This window comes from Notothenia rossii (assembly GCF_949606895.1).
Source record: "Notothenia rossii genome assembly, chromosome: 6".
Lineage (NCBI taxonomy): Eukaryota > Metazoa > Chordata > Actinopteri > Perciformes > Nototheniidae > Notothenia > Notothenia rossii.
The window spans coordinates 27,280,135-27,305,939 of NC_136909.1; the positions used below are offsets into that span (position 1 = coordinate 27,280,135).

The 25,805-nt window shown below is 40.3% G+C and overlaps 1 protein-coding gene across 1 annotated transcript in view; it reads left to right on the forward strand.

Annotated features, from left to right (window-relative positions):
- LOC307043150 (transmembrane protein 132C) overlaps positions 1 to 25,805 on the forward strand; it is a 264,602-nt gene that overhangs the window by 193,979 nt on the left and 44,818 nt on the right. Inside the window, exon 6 of the mRNA XM_079687429.1 lies at positions 22,095 to 22,238. Coding sequence (XP_079543555.1) covers positions 22,095 to 22,238 — 144 coding nt within the window. The remainder of the gene's footprint in view (positions 1 to 22,094; positions 22,239 to 25,805) is intronic.

A 25,805-nucleotide genomic window follows, 5' to 3' on the forward strand; every position in this document is an offset into this window, starting at 1 on the left:
AAACATGGACCCACCACACTGCTCCTTAGAGGTCTACGGTTAGTTGCCTCCGCCTACCTACTTCTTTATAACCCATGCAGTGTCAGCACAGTAGTAGGGAGGGGGGGGGGGGGGGTGGGCAGCCAACCCAAGCAGAACCTAACTGGACTGGGTAAAAGCATAGCCAGTGTCCAAGCAAGCAAGTAAAAGCAACCTTGCACACATTTCCTGAAGGAGCACAGAGAAATGTAAGTGCATCATGCCCAAGGGGTGTCAGTAACTGACACACACTCCTCCCTTCTCACCAGTCCTGTGTCATTCCAGCGAGCACAGATGAGGAAAAGGAGCCCTACAGTACAAGTCCAAAGGAAATAACCGCATTAACAGACAGGGCATATGCCACTTTACTTTAACATCCGAACAAGGCCGCTGAAAAGCCACACCACGTATGGAGTTTGCACGGGTCCCAGTGGGAGGCCTTCACTGGCCTCTCAGATTCATGATTTCTTTTGGAAAGGTGTTTCCCAGTCACACCATTCCTGTAGCACAAAAACAACTGATCAGTGCGTCTGATGGGGGTCACCCTGTCCCCAGTGGGCTGGGGTGGAAGCCATAAGGCATCTAGCTGTATAACCCTCAGCCTGAAATAACTCCTTAAGTTCTTTGGAACAAACATTTGGTCACCCCACTATGGTCACCACGAAGAAGCAAGGACATGGGGTGCACCTACAGAGCGGTTAATTCACATACTCTCTTGGCTGAAGTCAATGCAAGCAGCAATGCTGTTTTTCATGACAGCGCCTTCAAAGAGGAATGGTTTGGTCACCATGGCCACCATCACTTATGGCAGTTTCCATTGCGGTCTGCTGATCCCCTGTTCAAACTGCTTCACGAAAGGTTGGCTAAAGACTGGTCTGTTACGATACTTAACCACGGTTAAAAATATTTAAAAAAAGATAACCATGGGAAAGATTGTAGCTTTTTGTAAAATATTATCATTGTTAATATTATCAAACATCATTGGCTTTTTTCCCAGAAACCTTTGCCTTAAGTTGACCAAGTGCTTTGAGTTTCCTGTTAATTTTAATCATGTTGAAATGTCAGTAACATAAAGAAAATAAATGGAAATTATTCTCTTTGAACAGGTTGCACAAACATTCATTAAAAGCATTTCCTGATAAGTTTGTTTTCAGCATAATTGTTTTTCACAACATGTATTTGCCATTGTAGAATATAAAGATCATTTATTTGTATAGTGATAATTCAAATCAAAAGTTCTGCTAACTTTCAGCACATCTATAGTGAAATGACATGTTTCTGTTGCCTCACGGCAAACACACCACCACGAACAAAACACATATCTTTGTATAACCACACTTTTCTCTCCCTTTGGGTAAAAGCATCAAAATGGCTGCTATTACTAACCATTTGGGCTTCCTGATTTGTTTACCAAAATGGTGAAAAGGTGTTGATTGCTGGTTGGTTGTACAAGGTGTCTTTCACTGAGAGAGGTCTCTGTGATAGGTCACTGAGATGAAAGTGCCAACGTTTTTGGGTCTTTGGAGGATGGAAGGGGTAGGAATCAAATTATAAGCTACAATCTTCAAAGGCAGCCAGATGTAAAAGCTTTCACATAGTCTTGCATCATCCTTCCTAAACAATTCCACATCTGAGGATTGCATCAAAAGCAGAATATCACAAGTACAGCCATTGGACAAAATGTGGGATCTTTACGGCTGTCAAATATTTAAACAGCCTCGAAACTAAGCCTCACACATAATCACACCAGGAGCACTCAGCAGTGGCTTTTAATCATGATTTCTCTGTCTGATCTGTTTGGGTAATGCAACTCCACCTCAGCCATCATCTACCATCTCCCAAATCAAAAGTCAGCTTATGAACAGTAGTGATGTGGTAATGCAGTGAGTTCTCACAAGGCCACAATGGAAAGCAGAACACTGCCTGTCATTACCGAGCTCTCTGACATGTTCCTCCTAATTCCACATATCCATTAATGTTTCTGGTCTCTTTGCTGCGCGGGAAAGAGAGAGGACCTCTTCAGGAAACGAGGGATTATTAGGAGTCATTTGTTTCGTGTGGGGGCTGAAAAATTGGTTTCATCTTTTAGAGAGTAGTAGGGAGGTGAGGAGTGTAGGAAGAATTAGGGAGAGTGGGAGGCGGGGGAAAAAAGGGAGAGAGAAAAACTGACGGAAAGAGGCACACTGCAATATGCCAGTCTTTGAAGTCCACCATGATTAGGTTGTTAGCATTAATCAATGTTCCCGGTACAATATTTCAATTAGAAATAGTTACAGAACAAAACTACTGCAGCTATTGAACACAGTTTTCTTTGTCTAACCTTCAACCAGCAAAACAACATAAAAACAATAATAGCAGTAAGTATTATAGTAGCATATTTCCAACAGGGATTTTGTGCAGTGGGAGAGGCATTTTAAGAAATCAAGCAGCCTTCCCTGAAGCAAAGTGTCAACGCTGATTTAAATAAACACTTCGAACAGTTCTATAGAGTATATAACATGTACAGGGGGTTGCTATTAATAGATAGTCACAGTCACATGCTGCATCCTTGTAGAAGGTAAATGCAGAAGAGCACACAAGTGGTGAGCAAGTTTCAGCATCAAGGACAGCGTCACATACCCTCTCTGACGGTTCCATCTATAAATCTTTCATTGTACCTGCAGCCCATCTCGGTGATATAACCAAGGAGAAAACATGATAGAAAATAATGAAGATAAATGGACAGAGAAAAGGAGGGACAAAACAACACCTAATGTTAGTAAAAAGAGAATGAAATGGGATGTCAAACAGGCCCTGCTATACTTGTGTTGCTCTTAGAGATATTTTAGCAGCTGATAAATTGGACCAGTAATAATTGTTTTGTGCTCCCTGCAAGCGCCATTATACATGTCGGGCTGGAATGAGGCTGCTTCAAAACCTCTTAGAGCCAGGGAGCAAAAAGAGAGACAGAGACGGAACAATATGTCTCCTTTCTTATGAAATCAGCATTAAAAAGCATGGAGAAATACATGTTTTGTTGAAACATTACCTGTTATAAATGAGTAAAAAAAGAACAAATATGTCAGAATAAGGAAAAGGTTTACTCTTCTTCGCTGTATCTTCCCCTCTTTTGTCTTGTCTTGAAACATTTTCTAAACCCTCCTCAGCTCCTTCTTCATCACCCCTTTCTGATCAGCTCATTTCATCACCATCTTTCCTCCCTTCTCCCTTCTCGAGTACCTCCAGACTTTTTTGTTTTCTCTTTTTCTTCTATTTCTCTGCCGACCCATCTTTCTTCTTTATCCCTACCCCCACTTCTAATCCCCAGAGTTTAACCGTACCCGAATGTCTTGCTGTGTAATTCATTATTTATTTGAACACTTGTTTATCTTTGTTGCTTGAAGATGTCTGTGGGTTTCACATCTCAGCTGGCCATTCACGTGTGTGTGTGTGTGTGTGTGTGTGTGTGTGTGTGTGTGTGTGTGTGTGTGTGTGTATGTGTGTGTGTGTGTGTGTGTGTGTGTGTGTGTGTTTGTGTGTGTGTGTGTGTGTGTGTGTGCTTGTGTGCGTGTGCGTGTTCGTGTGCGTGTGTGTGTGTGTGTGTGTGTGTGTGTGCGTGTGCGTGTGCGTGTTCGTGTGTGTGTGTGTGTGTGTGTGTGTGTGTGTGTGTGTGTGTGCTTGCAGACCTCTTAGCAGAGCGGTTGTGCTAAGTAGCTTCTTAATGTGCTTCTCCTGATTGGTTCTCTCTAAAAGGAAGTCAGTAAATAGGAGGAGGAAACTGAGTAGTCAATAATATATTGATGAAAGCCGACACGCACACACACAGTTAAAAAACTCAATTATAGATTTACCATGTTCACGGTATGTGTGTTTATTAGAAAGAGCCTTTTCTCCCTTTCTCAAGCTATTGTTTTTTCTCCTACTTTGTGTGTGTGTGTGTCTGTGTGTCTCTCTCTGTGTGTGTGTGTGTGTGTGTGTGTGTGTGTGTGTATGTGTGTATGTGTGTATGTGTGTGTGTGTGTGTGTGTGTGTGTGTGTGTGTGTGTGTGTGTGTGTGTGTGTGTGTGTGTGTGTGTGTGTGTGTGTGTGTGTGTGTGTGTGTGTGTGTGTGTGTGTGTGTGTGTGTGTGTTTGCTCCAGCAGAGGTCTAAATACCTGTGCTAATTTACACTGACATTAAGCGAGACACTGTGGGATCAATACAACAGACACACTCCCCAGGCTCTCTCTGTGTTTGTTTAAAGTCCCACAGTCCTTAGTATAGTTTATTTATTTTTGTTTAAAAGAAAAACATTCTCTCAGATTTCCTCTATTGCCTCATAAAATGAACAAATTACACCCAGAGGGGGAGAAGAAGAAAATGGTCCTTCAGACCGTGATGAAATCATTATGGATTATTTCTGAAGTTTTTATACTTTCATTCACACGTAGTCTGATACATGTTTTTAGAGCTTGTGACAATTCCTGGCGTTTTTTGGGTGACTTCTGTAAGATATCTCAACTGTTTATTATGAGTTTTAGCCTCCAATACAGCTTTTGTAATTCACTACTGTATGCCTTTCTACTTTCTAGAGAAGCTAGAAGTGTGTGTGTGTGTGTGTGTGTGTGTGTGTGTGTGTGTGTGTGTGTGTGTGTGTGTGTGTGTGTGTGTGTGTGTGTGTGTGTGTGTGTGTGTGTGTGTGTGTGTGTGTGTGTGTGTGTGTGTGTGTGTGTGTGTGTGTGTGTGTGTGTGTGTGTGTGTGTGTGTGTGTGTGTGTGCATGTGTGTGTGAATGCATTTGGGTTACTTAGAACTTCCGTGTCATGAGCTCTGGGGTAGATTTCCATACCGAGCGACTTCAGCTCGCTCCAATCAGTCCACACAAACAGGAGAAGAAGTGAGGGGAAGGAGATCAAGTGTGGGGTTCAGAAAATGACAAAAGCTTTAAGAGTAAGGAAAGTTTAAGGAAAGCACTTCTCTGAATGTCTAACTGGATGTAAAGAAGAAGCAGAGATGCATGCAAAGTCAATGAAACGTGAACAATAACAGCAGGCAGTGTGTATCAGGGGGAAGAAGCTTTTGCTCCTCTTTACACTTAAAGTTGCAAAGAAAGATATATATCGACAGAAAGCCAATGCCTGTCTCTCATTGTGTATTCAGTTTTATAAAACATCTCCATTGCCCTGTAGCCATAACAAGAATGTCTGAACAAACCTTTCCTAAGAAGTTTGCAATGAAAACTTTGATGAAAACACATTGTTTGTATTCTATCTGCTGTATTTAAGTAAGAAACAAGAAAAGGAAAATGCAGAGAATTAACAAAAATCCACAGATGTTCAAATTCTCAATGTCAAGTGACACACTCATGCCTTTAATATAGTTCCAACAAGTGTCTGTTACATACCCCTGGGAGAGAATGTACTCTTGTAATCATGTTTTACTCATATTATGTCACCAAATAGAGTGTAGGTGAGGAATGAGTAATCACGGTCGAAAAGGCAATGCAAGCGTGGTTTTTAAATCTACACCAATGGCATTTCATTTTTAAAGAGGGAGGAGAACAGCGGAATCCCTCACTGCAGTTTGAGGTTGGAATGAAAACCCACATGACACCCACTGAAACGTTGATGGTCAATGATATGAACTCCTGCTAGAGAGTCAGGAAAGATAAACTGCGACAAACCCAGTAACGAAGAGAGACGTTTTCCAACAAGATTTGCTGATTTAACTTTTCATGCACCAAATCAGAAGCTGAGGACAGCCTCCTTCATGCTCAGTTAGGTTTAATCCCACTGGGGAGCTTCTTAGTCCAACCACAGTCTTTTCATGGGCCACTAAAGCAGCTGCACCGGGGTGGGGGGGGGGGGGTGGGTTACATCAGCTCGAGTGTACATCAGCAACAATCTAAAAGGGAAAGGAGAGTCGTTCTAGCACGGTGAAAGCTTGAAAATGGCAACGTTCTTCAACCACAGCTGCACACATAAACAAAACAAGTTTTCACTGAGAAAGAAAAACCTGTTGGAAAGGAAAGTAGAGGGAGAAGGTTGCTGATGAGGTAGAGGAGAACATGTATGTTATACACTGAAACTCGCCTTCACACTAAATGAGTACAAGTAATGAACGAGAAACCAAAGAGTGACTGATGACGTGAGAGAGATGGAGAATGAGGACAAAGATACATTTGACAGGTCTCTTTTAATAGGCAGGATGAGGGGGAGGGACAAGTGGGAGAAGAGGGTGGAGATGTTGAATTGATAGGCGTTGGCAGGAAAGAGAATGGGCCGAAAAATGAGGGAGGGGTCTGACTAATTGATAGAAATGAAAAAAAGAAGACAATGGGAGAGAAGGATTGAGAAATAAAGGGAGAGAAAGAGATGACATGAGAGGGAGGAAATGAGACAAGCGAAAATGGTAGAAGGAAGATGGAGAGGAAGAGGAGGGCCCAGCGGAGGGGCAGAGCACCATGTAATAGTCCCTGGGAAGACTTGGGAGCACAGAGGAAGAGAGAAGAGAGTCAGAGATGTGGGGGAGAGGAATAGAGGGGAGATAGAGCAGGACAGTTCTAATGCAATTAGGGCTGTATAAATTGAAAGTACAATTCTCTCTGGGACCTTTGCAAGAGAGGTTTGTGGGTTTGGAGGGGGGGGTGGGCTGTTAGCTTTCATATCTAATGTCTTCATCCCTCCTCCCTCCTGTTCAATCTCTCTTCCTCCCCCTCTCTAAATGTGACTTCTTAAAAATTACTCCCTCCTTTCACAGTCCCCTCCCTTTTTTCTCCTTCCCCCCCACTTTCTCTCCACGCCCCCATTCCCATCCCTCTCTCCCTTCCCCTCCATCTCCCTCTGCACTCTTTCATTTCATATATGTGTGAAGAGGAGAGCGAAATGCCAGCTGCTTTTTACATTTCCATTTTGTATTTCAGGCATTTAGCTGATGCCCTTATCCATTTGGACTGGCCCTAGGTGCCTCAGTGGAACAAATTAGATGTTAGATGATCAAAAAATAAAGAATCCTATAAATATATGCAGGGATTAGAGTACATAATCTAATACACAAAAACATTAAAAATAATATTCTTTAATTAATTAATGTTGACGTCTTCATGAATAACTTATATAAGGTCAGTTAGCAGTGGTGCTTTTTAGGAATATGGATCTAATTCTAACTATGATGAGATCTGTTGTATGTGAAATACACAGTGTGTTTACTCTGTAATGTAGTTTCAATAAAGTTTAGAGAAAAAGTCAAATAACATATTAAATGACACATACACATAAGCTTATGGGTGATGGCTTTCAAAGTAGTTATTACATTTCAAAAGTTCTACTTCTCTATTATATTTTGCATATTAACCTTTTGATTGAGAGACATTTAAAGTCATACATTTCTGTTATTACTTGGCATTTATGTAGATTACATGTAATTATTTGATAAAACGATAACAGATCAAATATTTGAAATAACTTCTACAAAACGTTGATCTCATTATTTAAAGGTCAAACCCCACATGTGTTCTTCTATGCAATAGTAAAACAACATGTTTACATACACACATGTATTCATATACATTAAAAATACAAACTCACATATCAATATAAATATATAAAACACATAGTGTAGGCCCCTATATTTATACCTATACATACTACCCTTTAATCTGTGTTTAAGGCAGGGCTTACAACAACAGCAGCCGCTCTGGATAATTACCTGCTCTAATTAGCTTGTTGCATAATTACCACTGGCAAATCTAAACGCTGTCCCCAAGAAGACTTATCCATTTGGCCCTATTAGCACCTGTGTGTGTGCGTGTGTGTGTTTTTTAAGTGTGTTTGTGATGCAAACACAAGCGTGTGTGTATGTGAGGGAGTGTCAGTCCATAGATTAAACCGTTTGCTTTCCATGCTGGCATTGGGGCAGGAAGAAGTAGGTTAGGTGTGTGCTAATTGCCCCAGCAACGGGGTGATTGACTCCCAGATACCCCATATGCTCGTTAACATCTCGTTAGCAGCATCAATTAGTGTGGCGATAGACAGGCAGGTGGGACAGCCGGGGACAGCAGGACATTGACTGCAGGTACGAAGAGTTTTATGATACAAAGAGTCAATGAAAACATTCCTAGCTGACTGAAATCATTGTTTCTAACAATTATATATTAAACACAATAGTCTTTAAACTGATGTTCGTTACCAGTTTGGCATTAAATTAAAGTTGGCCTTTCTGTTACTGGATAAGTGCTATGCCACAAAGCAGTTTCACAGACTGAAAGCTGTTTTCAAACTTTTTCTTTTTTATCCCTTGAGCATCGACACACTAAAATGCAAAAATAAAGAGGGAATAAGAGCAACAACAAATACATTTTGAAATATGTAAGCTTGTTCCTTATGGGTAGACAACGTTAAATAAATAAAATAACAATGTGTTTCAAGTTCTGACCCTTTAACAACATCTTCCCTCTTTCATTGTTGTTTTGTATTTACATATTTCACATATTGGTCAAAAGGTATTTGGGTATATATATTGTTTTTTGTAATTAATGCAACTCAATATTGCATTGTATTTGCTCAGTCACAATCAAGCCTAAATTCCACATTCTGTTTTATTTTGAGATAAGACACATTTAAAAGCTATTGTAATTCGATTTTAAGGCAGCGCCCATTGTACTATGTGCCAGTTAACGATCATTTTTACAGTAGACAAGACAAAGTTTAACAACATTTCTCTTCAACAACACTATCCTGCCTCAAATTCACAGCTCCCACTCCCACTACAGATGGTACCTGATACAATCAGAGGCTCACACTGTAGTCCACCCACCAGCTGGGAGTTTATTGCCTTGACGTTATCAATTGGACATGTTTCATCGCACAGTGTGGGGTTGAATTAGTCACACAAGGATCAACGGTACCTTCAACAACGCCCTCCCATCCATGCTCTCAGCTCTCATCAATCCTTAACGCCAACACAGATTACGCTGTGCTAGTTCATGCAATTACGCCCCATAAACGCTGACACATCAAACACAATGTATACATGTTGGCCGTTTCGTTTGAGATTGAAATATCTGTTCACACACAACATAATGATTGTAATAATGTCAAAAATATATAAACTGTTAACTGTATAATTTTGCAACATGTTTTCTTTTTGACCTTGATAGTCATAGGCTATCGAGAATTGACAAAGCTGTTCTTTTATGTTTCTTTCATTGGTTGACATTTCTTCAGTACAAAGCTGATGATAGAAACACAGCTATTAAGTGTTCTCAGCCCAGTGTTGTAGTCAAGTCACCAATTCACGAGTCCAAGTCACTCTCGAGTCACCACTCTTCGAGTCCGAGCCCAAGTCCGAGTCATCAAGGGAGAGTCGTAGTCAAGTCCGAGTCACCCAAGGAGTGTCCGAGTCGAGTCCGAGTCATCATTACCTGTGTTCGAGTCCGAGTCCAAGTCCGAGTCACCCAAGGAGTGTCCGAGTCGAGTCCGAGTCATCATTACCTGTGTTCGAGTCCGAGTCCAAGTCCGAGTCACCCAAGGAGTGTCCGAGTCGAGTCCGAGTCCGAGTCATCATTACCTATGTTCGAGTCCAAGTCCGAGTCACCTAAGAAGAGTCCAAGTCAAGTGAGAGTCACAAGTCTTCATGTATTAACCTTTGTGGATATATGTGTTGAAATGTAGATGCTCCTCTACATTGCTTTTATCCTGTCATGTTATACTAATATGTCTATTGAACTGCTGTTAAGCGAGTTTGGATACAATTCTTGTAATAGGTGCTATACAAATATAAAGCTTATTACTAATATTATTATTATTATTATTATTATTATTATTATTATTATTATTATTATTATTATTATTATTATTATTGTAAATGACTTTTAATATGTCTAACTATATTTAAAATGAGTTACCTTTTAGAGAAGTGATTATATTTGTATGCCAGTATTTTCCTATGGTAAAGTTTTCGTTTTGCACTTTTATTTTGATAGTAATAAGATCGGGACTCTTATTTTGAAGGAACTTTTACCGGTTAAATCGGTTTACTGATAAAGATTTAGCCCCAAAAGGAGCATTGGGCTACTTAGCATGCAAAATGACGTCATTCTGCATGTTAAGTAGCCATGTGCTTTCGTGTTATAAGCTGAATCTTTATTTATTGATTAGATCACGTTACTCTGATGGTAGTGTTCAAGACAGCCTATATGTCTGAACTCGATCCTTAGAGTAATGTGTTACGGAGCCTTCTCTTCAATATTGTTTCCACATAATGAGCATTTTGCGCTGCTCTTTTACAATGTGGAAGCAGAATGTGTGAAAGCATACAGCACAATGCGGGGTGTGTCTCTCGACATCTCTAGACTGGAATAGCGGGGCCCAGTCCGTGAACTCGCCTCACAGGTGCACATGCCAGGATAGAGGACATCAGACTCCAGAGAAAACTTGCCCGAGTCCAAGTCAGAGCGTCAATGTACAAGTCGAGTCCGAGTCATCGTGGGGGGAAAAATTCACGAGCCCGAGTCCAAGTCCAAGTCAGAGCGTCAATGTACAAGTCGAGTCCGAGCCATCGTGGGGGGAAAAATTCACGAGTCCAAGTCCAAGTCAGCGTACGCGAGAATTCACGAGTCCAAGTCCGAGTCGCGTCAATCAGTGCGCGAGTCCGAGTCGAGTCACGAGTCCCGCAAATTGACACTCGAGTCTGACTCGAGTCCGAGTCCAGGACTCGAGTACTCCATCTCTGTCTCAGTCATTTTCATTATTAAAGACGCAAGCTGTAAAGACAAAATGAATGCTTTTAAAGCAAAAAACTTCCACAACAAAACTGTGGTGTCTAGACATTTATGTTAAGTTAATTCATTTAGTTCAGTCCTTTGTCTTTTGCCTTGTCTTGTGACTTCCTGTTTTATTTTGTAGTAACCTTTCCCTCTCGTTTCAGAGCCCTTCCTGCCCTTGTGTGTTTTCCCTCCAGTGTGATTGTCAGCTCCTCCCTTAATTGTTTCCACCTGTGTCCCATTACCTTAAAGGCTTCTCAATTCTCTAATGTCCCCTCCTCGACTCCTATCCTCGTGTCTTAGTTCCGCCCACAGGAGATGCGAGCGGAGGACTGAGGAGGGGAACCGAGGAGAGAGGAGGGGAAGCAGCAGGCGGTTAGAGAAATGAGAACTCCTCTCCTCTGATGGTCAGATGTGTTCATGACGACTTATATATTTACTTTTAATTCATTCACAGTGCGGTATAATGAGACAATAACAGGCTACAGATGCGGACATTTATATACAATTTCAGAATCAAACAAGTATGAGAGCACTCGTAGATGTATTTAGTTTAGTAGATATCTACTAAACTAAATACATCCGCAGAGGATCAGCGGACTGGCGCGGAGGACCCATCAGTGTATCCTCGATTATAGCTCCTCCAGAGAGCCTCCTCGATGCTCGATACTCGGTCCTCGAAGTGCATTTAGAGAAATGAGATGGCGCACTACCGGAGGACCGAGGAGTCGAGGAGTCGAGGAGTTGAGGAGGGGAAATTAGTGAAATGAGAAAGGGCCATAGTCTGCGTCTCCCCTTGTCCTGTGCCAGTTCGTCTTGTCTCACCAAGTCTGCCAGTAATCCCTTGACCTTGCTAAGTATATTTGTGGTAGACTCTTTGTGTTACATTTTTGATAATCCAAGTAGATGTTTTGTTTAGCGTTTTTGGTCTTATAGTTTCTCAGTTTCGATCCTCCTAGTGAGCGTTTTGTGTTTTTGCCTTTGTATTAAAAACTTTGTTAATCCTGACCTGCTTCTGGTGTCGTGCGTTTGGGTTCTGAGCCTTGTGACATTCATAACAAAAACAACCCAAAGCAGTTATTTCCATGGTGTCATATTTGAATAATATGCACAGGTATATTGTCTTTCTTCCTCAACCTTTTGTGTAACCTTAAGGTTGAAATCATTAACACATATTATTTGAGAAACCTAAAGAATTAAATATGTATATATATATATATATATATATATATATACATATGTGTGTGTCGTTAATATTGACAAATCGGTCAACCATATACTATTAAAGAGTGAATTATCAGATAAAAACGATGTTGTTGTTTTTTAAGTATGATTTAACTAGTTCAAGATCTTTTTGGCAATTTCTAAATCCCACACAAATTAGCCTATTTATGTTTATTTATGTAAGCTACTGTATACTGAATACAGTGTTGTTATCGGTGTGAACACACTTGAGCTCAATCAATAACTTTCCCAAGGAAATGTGGGGAAACCATGCCCTACCCTGCACTAATCATCTTTTGATTCCGTTGTGAGAAAACATGGGTTATGAAAGTCTTAAAATAACTCAGAAAGAGAGAGTGGAATTTAGCTGGAGCTCAGCTAGTAATGATCACAAGAAACATTTAAGCGTTTGGCTAAAGCCTGAAGTAATTACTCTGTCTAACAAATAGATTTGATGCAATCCCATACACACAATCACAGACCTACACACAACCACATATACACATACTTCACAAGTATTAAAAAGAAGAACAATATTATAGGCACACACTCAAACATGCACACACCCACACACAACTGTGTTGCACCCAAATAAATGAGCCGGCACTCCTCAGGCCTAATAGTCTGGCTGTAATTAACATTGTCATGGTGATAATAGCCATTTATCCCTGACATATCACACACACACTCACACACACACACACACACACACACACACACACACACACACACACACACACACACACACACACACACACACACACACACACACACACACACACGCGCGCACACACACACACACACACACACACACACACACACACACACATCCACTCGCTCACACACACGGTCCAAAACCTCTATCTTGTCTAGGCAGCTCGCCCAGCTGTCACCTCCCTCGTCTGTCTCTCTCTCCCTCCTTTTCTCCTCCTCTTCAGTATTTAGACCTCATGATCTTCCTTTTCCTGTGTTCACATTTCCCCACCCTTCTCCTATCCCTCTTCTTCTATAGCCTTTGTATAGAGTTATTTTTCTCTCATCACTCCATCATCTCTCTTCCACATCCTTCTTTTTTCCCAATCTTTCTCTGTCTTTCTTCAACCTTTCCATTCTCCTTTCCATTCAGTGTTTCTGTCTCACATTGAGCCTTTTCTTTTTAACAGACTGTGGTACAAACAAGTAAACTGGAAACTGGATTTGTGTTTTGGAGCAAGTATTCCCCTAATTAGATCCCTACCACAACTGGCACAACTTTGGTGGACAGGAATGCACCCAAAAGGAGATTTATCAGGACAACCAGCTAGGTTAAAATGCGCCTTATTGGCACATCAGTTGGCAGGTTTGAATCAGGTAAGCAAACAGAACCAGCAGAGAGAAGGACATGCACAGCTGGTAATCAGAATTTTTTTTCCCGCCAGGTATGGTTGAATAGATAATGAGTACAGGCAGACAAAGAAGGGCTTTCTGGGAGAAAGTAATTAACTTTACTGATGTTAGCTGCTTAGAAGAACTGTTAGACTGGCAAACACAGGACCTACATTTATGCATAATTGTTGTGGAATGATGTTGGAGTGATTGAACTTAGTCTCAGTCAGTTTGGGATTTTGTGCCCTCAGGGATCTTGTCTTAAAAATGACGACAAAGCATTTTCTGACTTTCAGTGTCACAGCACAGGTAGTACTGGTTAAATAATTGGATTTTAGGTTACGGGATTTCATTACCACTGAGACTTATTGATTTACTAGCTATAACAGGCCAGCTGTCAACTGTGACTGTGTCCAGTTTGCAGTCTAGGAAACCAGATTATTTCTTAGCGAGGCTCTTGTGGTCAAATAATGCTTCAATGTTACCTTACCTTCTTTTGCATAGGTACAAAATGTAACCTTTACCAAATGGAAAGAGATAATGCTGTACAACAATTAATGTGGCAGCATGATGTTACTCTTTCATTGTAATATGTCATTCATTATATTATACTAACAGCAACACATCTATGGCTATCACTAGTTAAGAGAGTGGTGCATACAATGTGCTGCATCAGACACTCAAAATACTTTTCCATTCTTCTATGTGCACACTTTTACTTTTCTTTATCTAAACACTCAAAGACAACCGCATACTGACAAACACTTGTGCAGGCTGTCTGTGTTCATAGATGTGAGAAACTGATGAGGCAACAGTTTTCACATTAGAAAGACAGTCTCTCTTAAACAGTATTGACTTATGTGGCGGCGCGCAGCAGCTCTGCTGAATTACAATATCAGTTGAAGTCGAGGTTCATTTACTTCAACAAGACCAAATGCTAAACAAGCTATTTCCAGAACTTCTCTGAGTCTCTCCAAGAAGAGAAAGGGAGACATATGAGGACTGAAACAGAACCAACATGGTGAAGTGAAACAATTCAGTGTGGGCATTACTGCATGCCACTTACTGTAGGCTAGTGAGTAGAGGTTTTTCCAAACAACAATTTTAGGTGTGTAAATGTGTAAATAATTATAGAAATAACTGAAAATGATCATGGACATGATTGGCTTAATGTTGGATTGTAGGATGTAACTGTTTGGATATAATAAAATCATTTTTAGCTTCTCTGAACTGTTTCCTTTTTCTACATTTCTCTGGTTAGTGGCCAAGCTTTATTTCCTGCTTTCTATTTGTACAAGAAAACGGTGATGATAATAAGGATGAAGGTCATTTCTTATCAGTTTAACAGTTTTGTTCCAAATGCTTTAGCTTTATTTATTTGTCTTTATCGCAACTGATGTCACTGCCCGTATTTTCACGTTTTTCTTTCGGCTACATCTAAAGTAAAATGTGTTCATTTAATACCGTCACATGGGAATTATAACTACCCAAACTCAGTGTGTGTAGGTGAATACTTGGATTTCTTAGTGAGCATGTGCTGGGCAGTATATTAAGGCTTGTACATTTAAAATACTGTGCAGGGCCACAGCGCAAATTTACAGTAGGCACGCACATACACACCGGCACAAACACACACAATTACATAGAAAGTACGATACACCAAACTGTTTAATGGGTCTGTGGTAAATTGCAGCTAAGTGCCTTCAACTAATTTTCCTTTCACAGCTGAGCCCTCACACACACACACACACACACACACACACACACACGCACACACGCACGCACGCACGCAAGCACGCACGCACTCACACACACACGAGCAGGCACCGAGGTGCTCACACAGAAATCACTTTGTGCATATACAGGTTGGACAAAAGTGATAGCAGAGTGAAACAAAAATAAATAGCTTTAAAGGGAAATAAAATAAAACACATATTAAAAGAAAAGTCCGGTTCATGATAGTTATTGAAGTTAATATACACTTTGTATATGTATAAATGTAGTACTTGTTAGTCAAACCTATATATATCTATATTAAATTATTTATACATATATATATATATATATATAAGCATGTCTTTGGATATATCTGCATATGTTGCTAGATTAAAATGACACCTATATAAAAGACATAAACCACGTTTAGGTCAATGCAGCAAGATAACTCGACTTGAAACAACTTCAATTAATGTGTTAACCCAGCCGTGAAAATGCAATTGGAGCAGTAACATCCTGAACATCTGATTTGCACACATGCACACCTTCACTGACTTTATTGCTTTATTAATGCCATATGTAATGCAATAAACAACGTACGTACGTACTTACATACTTGCATGCATGACCTGTTATTTATATTTTTCGCTGTGGCCTCTCAGTACAGATGTTTATTCATGGTACATTAACTTTATGTAACTCATGTACACACACACACACACACACACACACACACACACACACACACACACACACACACACACACATGCACGCACGCACGCACGCACGCACGCACGCACACACACACACACACACCACACACACACACACACACAAACACACACACACACACATACACACACACACACACACACACACACACACACACACACACACACACACACACACACACATACACATACGCTTTCTATAATGCTGGTGTCTTACTCTGGATTAACTAGATACAGAAACATAAACCAGCAATGTCATGTTGAGGTGAGGAGAATCCTACAATACACATGGAAAAGCAGTATAATGAGCATCCAAAGAAAGCTGATGCTGAAGCTGTATTTTGGCCACATTCTTCTACTAAATGCTTATGTTTCTTTATGTATGTCTGTCTCCCTCTTTGTCATTCTGCCCTGCTCTCTCACTTACTGTACATACATTTAGATGAACACACTATGTAGTATTTCACAGATTTGCCCCTGGTCAAACCCTCAATAAAACATCCAACAAACTGTTACTTAACCTGTAGCCCATCCTTTAGCTCTACGTGTGTCAAGACATAAGGGAAGGTTCCTAATGACAACACTGCCTTTCTCTCCTTTCCCTTATCCTTGAACCCTGCTTCTCTTTTCCATTCCTCTCACAACCCTTTCTTCTTCTACAACAGTCTTTTTATAGTATTCCTCTTTCTTATTTGATGTTTTCTTTGCTCGATCCCACATTTTTTTTTTTTTATGTTTATGCTTACTGAGAGATTAAAACAGTAATTTGTAAATAACGAAAAAAGGGCAAGGTCGGTAACTGGAGAGAACGTGTTAGCTTCCTGATACAAATGGTCACTCAATTTACATTTATACACATTCATTATTGTTGGTATCTCAATAAATGAAGTGGCTTTAAAATATGTTATGTCATTTGGTGGCTTCAACAATGTGTATATATGGTGTCAGTATGTGCCCATAAGTACTGTATATGTGAGTGTAAATAACAATCGTGGAATATAGGGACAAAGAATAAATGAATTTATGCTTTTCATTTAACTCAATCTGCCTATAGGAATGCTAGACACACATCAATATAAATGTGGACAAGTAGTTAGGTATCTTAATGACATGTTATGGGGAAAAGTTACTCACCTATGTTTAAAATGGATTACTGTATAGGCCTGATTTTAGAATTCCTCTTCAAATTACACTATTTAAAGATTTTAGTTTCTTAGAAAGAGTAGCAGAATCCGCAGCCCCAGGCCACCGTGTTATCAGACCAATGTGAAAAGGTCACATTAAGAGCAAAGGCACTCAGAGTCGTATATACGTTCCAAGCAATTTCCCCCAAATGAGAAACTTGACAATTTAAGGAATGAGGAGAAAGGTAGATAGGGTAGATATGCTTCTGTTTGTGTGTAAATGTGTGAGTGTGTGTAAAGGTCTAAAACACAGTCTCGGTGGCAGCAGTTCCAAATGGACTGGAAGTGATTCCCATGTTTGTGTGTGTGTGTGTGTGTGTGTGTGGGTGTGTGTGTGTGTGTGTGTGTGTGTGTGTGTGTGTGTGTGTGTGTGTGTGTGTGTGTCTCTGTGTGTGTGTGTGTGTGTGTGTGATGTGTGTGTGTGTGTGTGTGTGTGTGTGTGTGTGTGTGTGTGTGTGTGTGTGTGTGTGTGTGTGTGTGTGTGTGTGTGTGTGTGTGTGTGTGTGTGTGTGTGTGTGTGTGTGTGTGTGTGTGTGTAAGAGAGTGAGTGAAAGACAGAGCGAGACAGAGGAGAGTGATGGAGTGACGAGGAGGGCGAGACAGAAAGAGAACTGCTTACATGCTCTTATTATAAGTCACAGTTAGAATTGAAGAGCAGAAAGCTCCAGTTTTTTCACTGATTCAACTCTTTTACAACACTGTGTGTGCGTGTGTGTGTGTGTGTGTGTGTGTGTGTGTGTGTGTGTGTGTGTGTGTGTGTGTGTGTGTGTGTGTGTGTGTGTGTGTGTGTGTGTGTGTGTGTGTGTGTGTTACTGTGATGGGTGGTCTCGCTCTAGTTGCTTTACTTTATATCAGACCCAGTTTACAGATTACACACACATGCACGCGCGCACACACGCGCGCATACACACACACACACAAACACACACACACACACACACACACACACACACACACACACACATTCATTCTCTATTGCTCTTCCCTCTTTATTTCCACATCACTCTGACTCACTCATGCAATCGTGTGCAGGAACCTACATGAACTCGCATTCATTCATACATAGAAGCACTTGACACACGAGACCTTCCCACGCACACAAACACACAAACACACACACACACACACACCTCCTCTGAGCTTATCTCAGTGCAGTGTGGAGCAGCTTTTGAAGGCAGTAGGGAGCCAGCTGTTGACGAGCCACTTAATAATTCCCTTGGACAAGCATGAAATGCTCTCTTTTTCTCTCTCTGTCACTCGTTTGGTCTCCTTTGCACTCTCTCTAATATTCTGCTTCCTGCTGTGTTAGTTTATCTCCTTTTTTTCCCACATTCTCTTTATTTCAATTTTTTCCTCTTTGTTTCATTTTCCTCTGCTTCTCTTTTTATTCTGCTCTCTCTGATTAGTTTATGTATTTGCTAGTTAACTCCATTTTTTGTTGTAATAAAGGTTAATAGGGTTCATGAAACGATGTGCTTGTTGAGTAAAGCAATAGCTAATTGCGACTGTGGCTGCGAGGGAGTGCAGTCGTCTTTCAACCAGAAGGTTGTGGGTTCGATCCCAGCCCATGCAGTCAACATGTCGATGTATCCTTGGGCAAGATACTTAACCCTGAGTTGCTCCCGATGGCATGGCCAACGGTGTGTGAATGTGTATGAATGTTAGGTCCTATAGAGTAAGGTACACTGCTCTGTATGAATGGGTGTGAATGGGTGAATGACATGTAGTATGTAAAGCGCTTTGAGGGGTCTTAAAGACTGGATAAAGCGCTATATAAGTACAGTCCATTTACCATTTAGCTAATAAGGCAGGTTTGCTGAACATGCAGTCAACATCCATTCAACCTACTCATATAAGATGACTGTCACAGGTTAATCTCTTGCTGTTACCATTAGCAGTATTGTATTATTTGTTATCTGACTCTCCTCAGGGAATCAGATTAAAAAGGGATATCATTTAATCACCTCTAAATGTTGGAGATGCTTATTCACCAACAATAGTGTTTGTCGTGTTCAACACGTCACAAACTCAGGTCAGCTGATGTGCGTTAACCTGTGCAAACAGACCGGTTATTTTTCACAAGTGCTTCAAAGAAATCCCTTTGAGTGGTAAGTTGAGGCCCAAAGTAGCACAGCATCATTTGTTCTGCACTTATTTACGCTTTGTGATGTAAGGGTTGTTTTATTATTGTTTCATATCTGTTAACTTGCTCTCCAAAAGGTAACATGCTAGCACTAGTTAGCCCGCAAAGATCTAATGTTAGCATTATGAATTACTAGCATTGCTCACCAATTTTAAGTGTTCCCTCAAATCTTCGAGTTAAAAACCACATCCTTGTGGTGAAGATGGATTCTCTACTTGCTTGTGAATTGTACATCTTTGGTGGCGTTTTTTGCTTTTAACCATTTCTGCCACTATTAGGATTCTGTACAAAAACATCTCTGCTGGTACAACCTTAATACAGATAGAGAAAAACTGAACACGCAAAGTAAAAGTACTTATTAGCTGCTACTTTTACCCAGCCTCTAGTTAAAGCAATACAATAATGTAAGGTTTTTGCAGGAGGGAGCAATAAAATTTGGTCTATTTACAAAAACTACACGTTTCCCCGCTTGTTGTTGTTTCTTTTAGCCTGTGGTGCAAAAGCAGAGATGGAAACATGATGATATCTGTAGCACTACTAGCCTCCAAGAGACTACTGCCCCGGGATACACACACACACACACACACACACACACACACACACACACACACACACACACACACACACACACACACACACACACACACACACACACACACACACACACACACACACACACACACACACACACACACACATTTTAATATACATTCACGATATAGCTACATACTAACAAAACACTTCTTAATTTTGCTATCCCCCCATCTGCTTTCCTCCCCCCAAGGCAAAATTGTCATTATTCTTTCTCTGCACCTCTATTTTTTACGTGCCCTTCATCTTCCTCTCCTGCGCAACTTCTTTCATCTTTCTATGCTTTTAATCCTGTTTGTCCCCATGTCTCCTCCTCACCTGCATCTCACCTTGAACCTGCAAAACTATCTTCTATCTATTTCTGATTTCAGAAGACTGAGCAGAGTTTAAGAAAAAGAGAGGAACACATATAATGGTAGCTCTGTGTGTGTGTGTGTGTGTGTGTGTGTGTGTGTGTGTGTGTGTGTGTGTGTGTGTGTGTGTGTGTGTGTGTGTGTGTGTGTGTGTGTGTGTGTGTGTGTGTGTGTGTGTGTGTGTGTGTGTGTGTGTGTGTGTGTGTGTGTGTGTGTGTGTGTGTGTGTTAGCCTGTGTTTGTGTGTATATGTGTGTTTGAGAGATCTCATCAGGTAAAGGTCACAGTGGTGTGTGGCAGAGAAGAATAGGGCATTAGGCCACTGGTCGCTGGTCACATGCACTCAAACCCTTGAGTGTCGTGCTAAGTGTGAGTGTGTGTGCCTTAGAGGTCCTTTCTTGTTAGGGGCATTTGTGTTATGTGTGTGTACATGTCTGTGAGTGTGTTTCTCTGCCCTGATGTGCTATTTTCACTTGTGAGATAAGCAACATTGTTTGCTCTGTCTTCTGTTTCTGGTTTGTTATGTGGGATTTAATACAAAGCATGTGCAACTATGTCTGTTCATGTGTTTTACATGTATTTTTTACATACATCATTAATGGTTTTCATCTCTTATCCTGCTATAATGTGTTTACGTCTGTCCTTGCTGACAGCAATGTTGAAATGCAATTTACATAACTAGATTAACACAACATTTATGTGACGAATAAACATATTATTTATTTATTGAGACATACAGAGGTAAATGTATCCCAAACAAAACATGCATACATAATTGAAAAGTAACACAAATGCCAGATTAATCAGGACCTCTCAGAATAAAAGTATGATCATATATTATAGTTTTTTGGACATTAAAGCAAGTGAATCTGAAAATCAGCATGATATGTTTCTCTTCAGTTAAATATCTGCCAGTTAAAAAGTAAAAAACCCAAAGTGCAAAAACCCTCTCAAAGATACAAAAAAAAACATTCATGTTAACCCAAGGGGCAGAACATTTAGGATTGAAACAATGTAAAAGCAAATTGTGTCTGAATGCATTCACTGTGGACATTGCGAAACACTTCTTCTGCGCTTTCCTCTTCATCGCCTCGGTTGGCATCCTGTACGCTCAGCTGAATTCCACCAGAGTTAAATAGCAGATTCACACAGACATACTTGCCATCCAGAAACAGTGGGCCCGGAGTAACCCCCCATAATCAGGCCTGTGCGAGTGCGTTGGCGGTGATAAATGCCCCCTTGGAAACTCAATGCCAAATAATCAAGATTGACGTTGGCAGATTGCATTCTGAGGTGTGTGTGTGTGTGTGTGTGTGTGTGTGTGTGTGTGTGTGTGTGTGTGTGTGTGTGTGTGTGTGTGTGTGTGTGTGTGTGTGTGTGTGTGTGTGTGTGTGTGTGTGTGTGTGTGTGTGTGTGTGTGTGTGTGTGTGTGTGTGTGTGTGTGTGTGTGTGTGTGTGTGTGTGTGTGTGGGCTGGTTTGTTTGTGCTATTTTCATTGGAAGGATCTAATCAAACTTAATCATGCTGATTACATTAATCGCGGAGTTTATAATCACAACGCTTTCTCTTTCTCCTTCCTTTAAATCTCTCCCCTGGTCTTCGCTACTTGTTTATTCCTGTCTCCCGTGCTGCATCCATCACCAGAAATATGCTAAATCTCCCATAGTTAGGTGTCAATAGAAACACTATTGGGGGGAATATGATGGAGAAATAATGAGAAAACACATTTGTCAACAAAAAATCATTAGGATAAATGCATCATAAAGAAGCTCACAATAATTTAATTAACTCAAGTCTTGTTTGAGAAAAAATAAAATATTGAAAATGTAATCTAAATCCTAATCTTTGTTATGTCTGCAAAAAGAGACCACCAGCTCTTTCAAGCTTTACAAATGTTGATTTCAGGGCTGTGGTAATAGAATAATATTATAAAAAAATACTTTGTAGACTATTAATCAGTACCAACAGGAACAAACTGCAAGTTCAAGAAGTTTCTTTTTCTATTTACTTTTTTATAGCAACGTTTTCTCTCTCTTTCTTCCTCTCTGTAGGACACAGAGGTGGTGAACACAGCCATTCTCACAGGTCGGCGCGTCGCAATGCCCATCAAACTGGTTACCGTAGAAACCGACGGGCAGGTGAGGGAGGTGGACAACTCTGTCACCTGCAGCTCGACAGACGTGGACGTTCTCAAGGTACGTGTTCAGATTCCACACAGAGAGAACACATACAGGGGAACTATTCTTGTATTCATTTCAACACACACATCTGCAAAGTATCACACATGCCTATTCAGAAACACAACAAATTAGACAAGCTTATCTGAAGAAGACACATACTTAATCATTTTGTAGGTTTTCTTTTTAACTCTGTACATAACACAGCTCGATTTGAACTGATGTATATTGGTCTACATTGATGCCCGCAGTGCATTTAAGGGAAAGACATTAAAGTAAACCAGTTGATATTTTTATTTGTGATTGAACATTAAGTCAGTGGAAACATGGATTAAAAAATCATTGCTCAAGAGTGTTGAAAATACGAACAACATCTAAAAAGTAAGAAGGAAATTATAATTATGTGTGGAGGTAAACGTGGGGGTATTTTTCACAGCAAGGGATCCATCTTGAATCATCATTATAATCTGAAATCTTGGAGGATTTGTGTTGCAACAGAGCATAATGAGACACTCATCACAGTGTGAAGGCTTTTTAAAATATCACTTTCTGTTTACGGAATGTTGTAGGATCTGTTGGGAACTTAGCACCTTTTAGGACACAACATGCAACATATTTGTTTTTGTTTTATTCCTGGTAGACGGGGGGAAAAAAGGGTTATTGTACATGTGGTTCAATGTCTTGGTAAAGTAAAGCCGGATTAGTAAAATAACATGAACACATCTTAAACTCTGAATACACAGATTACTCTGCAACTGATGTGCATCTCAAGTCCCATCCTTTCGTGAATAAAATGTGTAAAGGTTCATGTTTTTCAGTTTCCAGGCAATATGGAAAAGTGTTGGTTAACTTACTGTATCAAAATATTTGTATGAAGGCCATTATATTCAGCGTATTAGAAAGGGCCCTGTAGAGTTTTCTTGTAAACAACATTTTATTTTAGTGTTACTTTTCGAAACACATTGTTATACCATAACAAATGTCATGAATGCATTTCCTTTATTTCTTTCAAAATATATATTAAAATATTCCGTTTACCTGCTAGCAGTATTCTTCTTTCTGTCCTGCATGGCAAGCTACCCTACGATATGCTGCACATCCTTATTTCTTTAGAGCAAACTAAATGGATACCCACTCATATATTTATTCGTCCAAAGGGGACAAAGCATCTTCGGGTTACTGTACTCTTTCTTTCTGAACATGGTAGGCAGAGTATTTGTCCCCTCCTGGATTTAAGTAGCAAGCATAGTCAAAAGTGTGAACATGCTGTTGCAAAAATAACCGTATAAACGTACTGTATGTGAAGAAATCTATACTCTCTGTTGGAACACTGGATGTATTTTACTCAGTTCCTTTTTGAATCAGGAGAAAAATAAAGCTTTTTCCCCATAACAAATTCATCTCATGTTATCAAATGAAACAAAGTTTAAAGGGGCTGTCTGCAGAAAACCACAATGTCTACACGTTGATGCATCTCATCACTATTAATCTTTTGTGCGCTTAATCCTTGCGTACCATGCTACGAATGGATCTGACCCTTCCTACATCCAGGACATGGTTAAAACCGTACACCCCAGCACGTGCACTCCACTCTGCATCAGCCAAACAGCTCGCTGCACCCTCACTGCGAGGGGGACTCAAGTTCCCATCAGCAAAAACACGTGGGTTTGCTATCCTGGCTCCAAAATGGTGGAATGAGCTCCCCATTGACATCAGGACAGCAGAAAGCTTACACATCTTCCGGCGCAGACTGAAAACTCATCTCTTTCGACTCCACTTCGAGCGATGGAACTATTAACAAAGCACTTGTATACTAATAAAGGACTGGCTTATCTAAAGCCAGTTGAGTAGCACTTGAAATGTTTTAGCTCTATGAAACCTGATGTACTTATATGATTCTGTTTTCTTCAAGTTTGTACTTTGTTGGTCGAACGCACTTATTGTAAGTCGCTTTGGATAAAAACGTCAGCTAAATGCAATGTAATGTAATGTAATGTAGTCCCCTTCACAAAGAGGTCAGAGGTCACGACCAACTAGAATAGCTGCTATGAAACTGCCAGGGATCCAGTGTCCTTCTGAAGGAAGGGCAGGATGGAGTTTTAACCTGATCTAAAGTGCTTAGCCACTGTGCCACCACAGCTAACAGTACTACTGTACTAATTTAAAAAACAGAAATACTAACAACAAAAAAACCTTTACAGGAACAAGCCAATGCCAGGCACTGAAGATTGATTCCTCTTGTGTAACGTCTCCCCCGCACCCTCAGGGCCCAAAGTGAAACGCACCCTTGCTGTGACAGTCTCAATATGAAGCCAATTTCCTGGTACAAGTCAACAGGAGTGGGGCAGTTTAAGTACGATCAATAACAACACAGTGGAAATGGAAGGAACTCATTCAGATAGATGTAATTTAGTGCTGTGTGTGTGTGTGTGTGTGTGTGTGTGTGTGTGTGTGTGTGTGTGTGTGTGTGTGTGCGTGCGTGCGTGCGTGCGTGCGTGCGTGTGTGCGTGCGTGCGTGTGTGTGTGTGCGTGCACGCTGTGTTGAAATGTTAAAGAATTTACTGGCACCTTTCATTATTCTTTCTAGGCAACCACTGAATGAGTGCTTAGCTTAAAACAAAGCATGAATTGTTTAAGTAAATGAAAACAATCTTATCTAAAATGTCAAGTATTTCACGATTTCTACTCGAGACTGTGTTCTGTTCATGTTAGCTATGATTGGTAAAGATTCAAGATTCAAGATATGTATTGTCATAGGCACAGTAAACAGTTACACCGTACAATGAAAATCTTACTTTGCTAGTCCACCCTACGCAAGTAAAATACAGGAATATAAAAATAAATAAGTACTTAGAAAAAACAAATACATTTGGCACACGGCAACAGCAGCATAAAAGGGCACATAAGTAGCAGCAGTTTAAAAGATATTTATAAATAAAGTCACATTAGCTAAGAGTCTTAAGGAACATCTCCTGTACAGAAGAGCTTCTTCTCCAGTCATCTGATTGGATAACGGGAAAAAACGAAAACGATAATTATACTCGAGGCATTCAGACTGCTCCTGCAAACATTTATTTGCACAGAGCAGAAGAATACAAGATATTTAGCAATGTATGTATAGCATGCTGAACACTCCACACGCATTGAAAACAATTACAAAAAGCTCCCCAGGCTGCTAAAACACACTCTATCTGACTGGGGCCTACAGCTTCATTTAGAGATGACCTAATTTCAGAATCTCTCCTTGTAACATTTACAAAGTGAGGTAATTTATCTTTGGAATAAGGGCTTCATTTCGTTCATATATGTTCAACTCATCCATATTTGCCTATTTTCCAAATGCCTTGATCCACTGCCTGCCTTTCAATCCACCTTGTTTGCATTCAAAGCTTATACATATATATTCTGTATATTTTAACAGAATTTTGATGAATATGATATGGGGAAAGCAAAATCAACCAATTTAGATCCAGTTAACGCTAGCATAGTGATACTCCATATTGCTTTAATACAGCACAGCGGAGCTAGTATTAACTGTCTAGTTACCATAAGCCTTCCTTTTTGCTCACTCTGTTTGTTGGGAAA